This window comes from Mirounga leonina, unplaced genomic scaffold, assembly GCF_011800145.1.
Source record: "Mirounga leonina isolate KUSES-001 unplaced genomic scaffold, KU_Mleo_1.0 Mir_93, whole genome shotgun sequence".
In the NCBI taxonomy this organism is placed as follows: Eukaryota; Metazoa; Chordata; class Mammalia; order Carnivora; family Phocidae; genus Mirounga; species Mirounga leonina.
This window is the reverse complement of record NW_023270854.1, coordinates 39,448,110-39,453,802: the sequence shown is the minus strand read 5'-3', so window position 1 is coordinate 39,453,802 and position 5,693 is coordinate 39,448,110. Positions and strand designations below refer to the sequence as shown.

Here is a 5,693-nt window from a genome sequence, read left to right as displayed (position 1 = left end):
GGAAAAAGAGAAAGAATCGAGAGATGAGTTGGGAACATTAGTTTATCAGGAAACAGGTGACCATTCTTAGCCTTTTACCCTACTCCTTGAGTTTGCTTGATGGGAATTTTCAGGAGTGAGATATGTTACTATTTTGCTACTTTATATCTAATTATCAAATATGTCAGATTTCTAGCACATAAGTGGATTTTGTAACTCAATGAATTTTTTTATTAAATGAATGAACGATAAAAAGCCATGGTCATAACTGGATATATGAAATCAGCACAAGGTTAGATGAGCAGGAAGAGCTTCACAAACGTTACTGTTTGAGGGATGTCTGGGTGGCTCAGTTGTTAAGCGTCTGCCTTCAGCTCAGGTCATGATCCCGTGTTCCTGGGATCGAGCCCCATGTCAGGTTCCTGCTCTGCGGGAGGCCTGCTTCTCCCTCTGCCTCTGCTCCTCCCCGCTCGTGCTCGTGCTCTCTGTTTCTCTCACTCAAATAAATAAATAAAATCTTTTAAAAAATGTTACTGTTTGAAAAATTGAGATGAAAAATTAATTTGATATTTTCTTTTTCTCGAGTGGTCGTTAATAATCCTGGGGGCAAGTATGTATATATTAGAGAACTTATTTCATTAACAGGATTCAGCCAGGCACTTGGATACTGAATGTTGACATGGAAAAAAAAAAAAAAAAAAAGCCAACCAACTACTCTGCAGAGCTGCGTTCGGGATACTGGACTTTAACTCTTTGATTATAGGTACTACCACCACGGTGAGCTGACCTGCAAGATGGATCATTGAGATCAAAGGCTGGAAGTTATGATGTTTGCCTTTTAAAGAGTAAATGCTATTCTGACTTTCATAGTTTGCAGTTCCAACTGGAAGTGATAACATGGATTCATGGTATCTGCCTTGGTTTCTGTTCTCTGCCATTCTCCTCATGGTTCCTGGCTTGGTAAGGAAACAATATTTGGAAAATGATTAGAAAAATTGGGGGCCAATTGCCTGTTTGTCCATTTCTTGTTTTTTAGGAATTTCAAAACATTAATGAAAGGAGTGTTTCATTTGGGGCCAGCAAGGGACAGGCAGGGTCATAGGGAGTGAGAAGAAGCCCCCCCGGGGGAAAGAGTCGGGGATATTGACATAAAGTTATATATTTCTTTCAGTTTCATTTTTGTATAGCAAGTTTTCTTTTGATAACATGGAAAATGCGAAATGTGACAACCATTCCATTTTTACTGCTGAGTGAAATGCATTTTGCTGTTACCGTGACATGAGACACGAATGGAGTGAATGATGAATGTCACTGGCAAAGCAAACACTTACAGTTTTGTAGCATGGGGTTTCTCTTCTGCTTCTTTGTCCATTTTGACCAATCTTGCTACAGTGACAGGTAGTTTGAACCACAGACCAGCTCAGGGTTTTAAATGAAGTTTCAAATGCCTCGGGGAGAGGGGGCGGACTTTAGTTGGGATTTAAAAATAAGTGATTATATTGAGTTGATATTCCGTAAATGGGATCTACAGCATTGAAAACAAGAGATACCATTTAAGATACATTAAAATTGCAGTTACGCACCAATACTTTTCCATTGGGTGTCTTGGTATTCCTCTGTGAGTGTGAGACAAATAGGGCACTTGTTAACGTCAAAAAGAAGGGTAAACTATCCAATCAGTTAATTCCCACTGCTTGCCAAACAGTCCATAGGCTTCTGGTATTTGTCTATGTAAGCCATATTAACCAGTTTTACAGACAGTCTGAGTTTCGGGAGGGTGAGCTGACTTACTCTGAGTTGGTGGAACTAGGAATATGACCCACACCTACTGTCTGCCAGGCCCATGAGCTTTTTCACTAGACTCCACTAAGACATTTCTCAGGTTTACTTACGTTTTTCTATTGGGCGGGTATTCTGGGTTTTTCATGTGATCACTTGTAGAACCTATTTTCAGAAGTTTGCTATTTTTTTTAAAGTGTTTTTTTTTTAATTGCAAAGTATACCCATTGATTTTTTTTTCCTTAAACATTTGGTATTGTCTTTGAAAGCAGTGTTGAGAAAAATGTGAAAAAAAACCATGATTAATGAGGTCTTCGATAAAATTTCTTTAGAAGGGATTGTAATAAATTACAATAATGTTTCAACAATGAGGATAAATTATTAGGTTTTTCAAACATTGCTCCCTGAATCCTTTAGAGAATCATGTTTAAGGCGAATGTTTATCTGAGGGCTGGAGTCTTATGTTCTGCCTTCTTTTCAATCTGTGAAATTGGTTTCTTGTTTCTTTCACCTTCAAATTCATATAACAGCCAGTTTCATTTTTTTTTATATGAAATAAGAAGACCCTTTGGTCAGAAAGTTATTATAGACTCCAAATTAGCTGTCTTGGATATAAGCCAGAAAGTAATACATAATATTAATAAAAAAAAAACACACAAATTTGGGCGCCTGGGTGGCTCAGTCGGTTAAGCAGCTGCCTTCGGCTCAGGTCATGATCCCAGGGTCCTGGGATCGAGCCCCACATCCAGCTCCCTGCTCATCTGAGAGCCTGCTTCTCCTTCTCTCTCTGCCTGCCACTCTGCCTACTAGGGCTCTATCTCTCTGTCAAATAAATAAATAAAATCTAAAAAACAAACAAACAAACCCACAAATTGCTAGATATAAATTGGAACCAAGAAGATCACTTATGTCATGGGTGTCATAATAATGCCTTTTTTTTATGTGTTTGTTTCTCAGCCAACTCAAGAAAACTTTGGTGAGTCTATTTTGAGTTTTTGCTCCAAGTTATAGTAAAAGAAAGTTATGTGGATAATAGAACAACAAAACAGAAGAACTAAGGACACATTTAATGTGAAGCACAATGCATAATTGCATAAGCATAATTTTATAATTGCTTTGAACTTTAATCAAACACTGCCTTCTTTTGATTTATTGAGGAATGTTTTATTGTTCTTGTTCCAGGGTTCCACATACCAAGCAAAAAAATAAATGGTGACATAGGAAAGTCTAAACACAATGACAAACACAAGACATCCCATCAATGCTTGCTATTATTACTTTTGCTATTTTGTATAAACTCAGATAGACCTGATGTCCATCCTATTCTGTTGTACACTTAGAGATTTGGCTATATTATCCACTCCTTTGTAACTTAAAAGAGTAATTCAAATTTAAATTAGTAATTCTGCTTCAGAGTTCCAAGGTATGTTACTAGCAAGGGATATATTGGGCAGATTGTACTGGTTTGACCAAATTTAAACATTTACTTCCTATTTAATCTAATCATCTAGTCTAGTCTTTAAAATTAAGTTTAATATTATATAGAGTGACCAATTTCTTATTCCTGAAGTCATCTGGCATTCAAGGGACATGGATAAGATAAGAGCATATATGCAAAAGCCCCATAGCCCCAAGCCTGGCTCATGAGAGGTTCTCAGTCAATCAACCAACCAATCAATCAATCAATCAATGTATATTGAATCAGAACCTGTTCTCCATCAGTCAATCAATCAATCAGTGTACATTGAATCAGAACCTAGTAGTCACTTACTGAGGCAAAAGAACCTTACTTACTTTTAATTTGGTAATTGATGAAGATTGTCTTCTTTCATAAACATGATGTTCATTGTGGTTTTCTTTGTTCCTTTAGTTAAAGATGTAGATGGTGGACTCGATCAAGATATATTTGATATCAATGAAGGTTTGTGGATTTTTTTTACATTTTTTATTAAGTGGAGAGTTCGAATCCAGTTTGCTAACATGAATTTTTATCTTCCCTCTTAGATTTGGGACTGGATCTTTTTGAGGGGGACATCAGACTTGATGGGGTGAGTTGAAAAAAAGCAAGGAAGAATCTTCTGTTAATTACTGCAAACCAAAATACAGAATATCTGAGTATGATTGGGCAACATGGGCTTTGTTAAGCCCAACTATCTCTAAGGGTACCGAGTCCTGGTGACAGATTTATTCAATGAATATATTATACTCTGAGAGACTCCCATAATAGTGCCTTCATCAGCCATTCCTCAGATTTCTGTGTGGTCAATGCCACCATCACCCACCATGTATGCCTTGGTCTTATTGATCTGATGGATTTTCATTATTGGAACAATATGATGTTTTCATTTTTAAATAGAACCTCACTGATTTCATCTAGTTGAAGCAAAATTAAACTGAATTTGTAAACGTCAATGAATCGGGCTTTTTACCATAAAAGATAGATTTTGTGACTTCAATCCTGACAGCTAAAGATAGTGTTGCCAAGTAAAGATCCTCCCAAATCTATGCATGAAGAGTACATGGCGCACAGATGAACACAGGTACCTTACAGATAGTTTAAGTCAAACCTCCACTGGGAATTTCAACTCAAGAAGCAGAGCTGCAGTATCCAATGGTTGGTCTTGGGCTCTTCTATCTGTACTCTCCTTCTTGATCTCACCTTGTGACAGGGTTTGACATGTCATCTCTATGCTGATGACTCCAAATGTGTGGCTCTCATTCATTCCTTCTGCTGCACTCCAGACTGGTCTATCCAGGTGCCAATTTGTCAGTTCCGTTTCTGTGTCTATGAGGAGCCTCAAATGTAAGGTGTCCTAAACTGAACTCAGATTTTTCATGCAAACTGCTCCTCCCAGATCTTCCCTCTTAGCAAAATCATCCCCCTACTCCCCTGAATAAGTAAAAACTCCAGGAGTCACCTTTGCTTCTGCCCTTTCTCTCACCCCAGCATCTGATCCATTAGCAAGTGCTGCCATTTCTGTCTGCAACGCCTGCCCCAAATAACCCACTTTTCTCCTAATTTGTCTTTCTATTTCAAATATTGCTCCCCTATAATCTTTTCCACCCTGTCCCCACTTCCCATCCCCCCCCTCCCTGCCCACAGCAAAGTGGTCTTTTAAACAGGCAATGGCACCATTTCACTTCCTGGCTTGAAACTCTTCAGCAGAGTGGCTCAGTCGGTTAAGCATCTGCCTTTGGCTCAGGTCATGATCCCGGGGTCCTGGGATCGAGTCCTGCATCGGGCTCCCTACTCAGCGGGGAGACTGCTTCTTCCTCTCCCTCTGCTCCCCTGCTCCTGCTCTCTCTCTCTATCTCAATAAAGAGATAAAATCTTTTTTAAAAAAAACAACAAAACTCTTTAACAACTTCCTGCTGCATGTAGAATAATATCCAAATTTACCCACAGCCTTCAAGACCTGCATAATTTAACTCCTGACTATCTGTCCTTCCATCTCCCCCACTTCTCTCTTATCTCATCTCTTTTTTCTCCTAATTCATGAGGCTACTGGCCTCAAAACAGATTAGAACATACCAAGTGTTATTCCCACCTCAGAACCAGAGCAACCCTCCACTACCATTAAATGTATCCTGCATAAACTTACTTATTTTCTTGCATTTTAAATTTCATTTATTTCTTGATTAACTATTCATTGTTTCCCAAGTTTTTGCCTGATTCATCAAATAACCCTTCACATTTATTTTTGACAGGCACAAGATAGAAATTCTATCATTGGAGAAGAATACAGATGGCCTCATACCATTCCATATGTTCTAGAAGATAGCTTGGGTTAGTATATACCTTGGAGTATGTGTAACTGATGTATGTTCCTGACAGAATATAATCACAGTATTTTCTTTCTTTGGTTCTTTGGTTCTTTGGTTCTTTGGTTCTTTCTTTCTTTCTTTCTTTCTTTCTTTCTTTCTTTCTTTCTTTC

General features: G+C 38.2%; 1 protein-coding gene across 1 annotated transcript in view; it reads left to right on the top strand.

Moving 5' to 3' along the window:
* The first annotated feature begins 876 nt into the window (after positions 1-876).
* The window catches only part of MEP1B (meprin A subunit beta), an 18,881-nt gene continuing 14,064 nt past the window's right edge, over positions 877-5,693 (top strand). The window contains exons 1-5 of the mRNA XM_034995807.1: positions 877-939; positions 2,716-2,734; positions 3,635-3,679; positions 3,763-3,806; positions 5,467-5,545. Of these exons, the coding sequence (XP_034851698.1) occupies positions 877-939; positions 2,716-2,734; positions 3,635-3,679; positions 3,763-3,806; positions 5,467-5,545 (250 nt within the window). The remainder of the gene's footprint in view (positions 940-2,715; positions 2,735-3,634; positions 3,680-3,762; positions 3,807-5,466; positions 5,546-5,693) is intronic.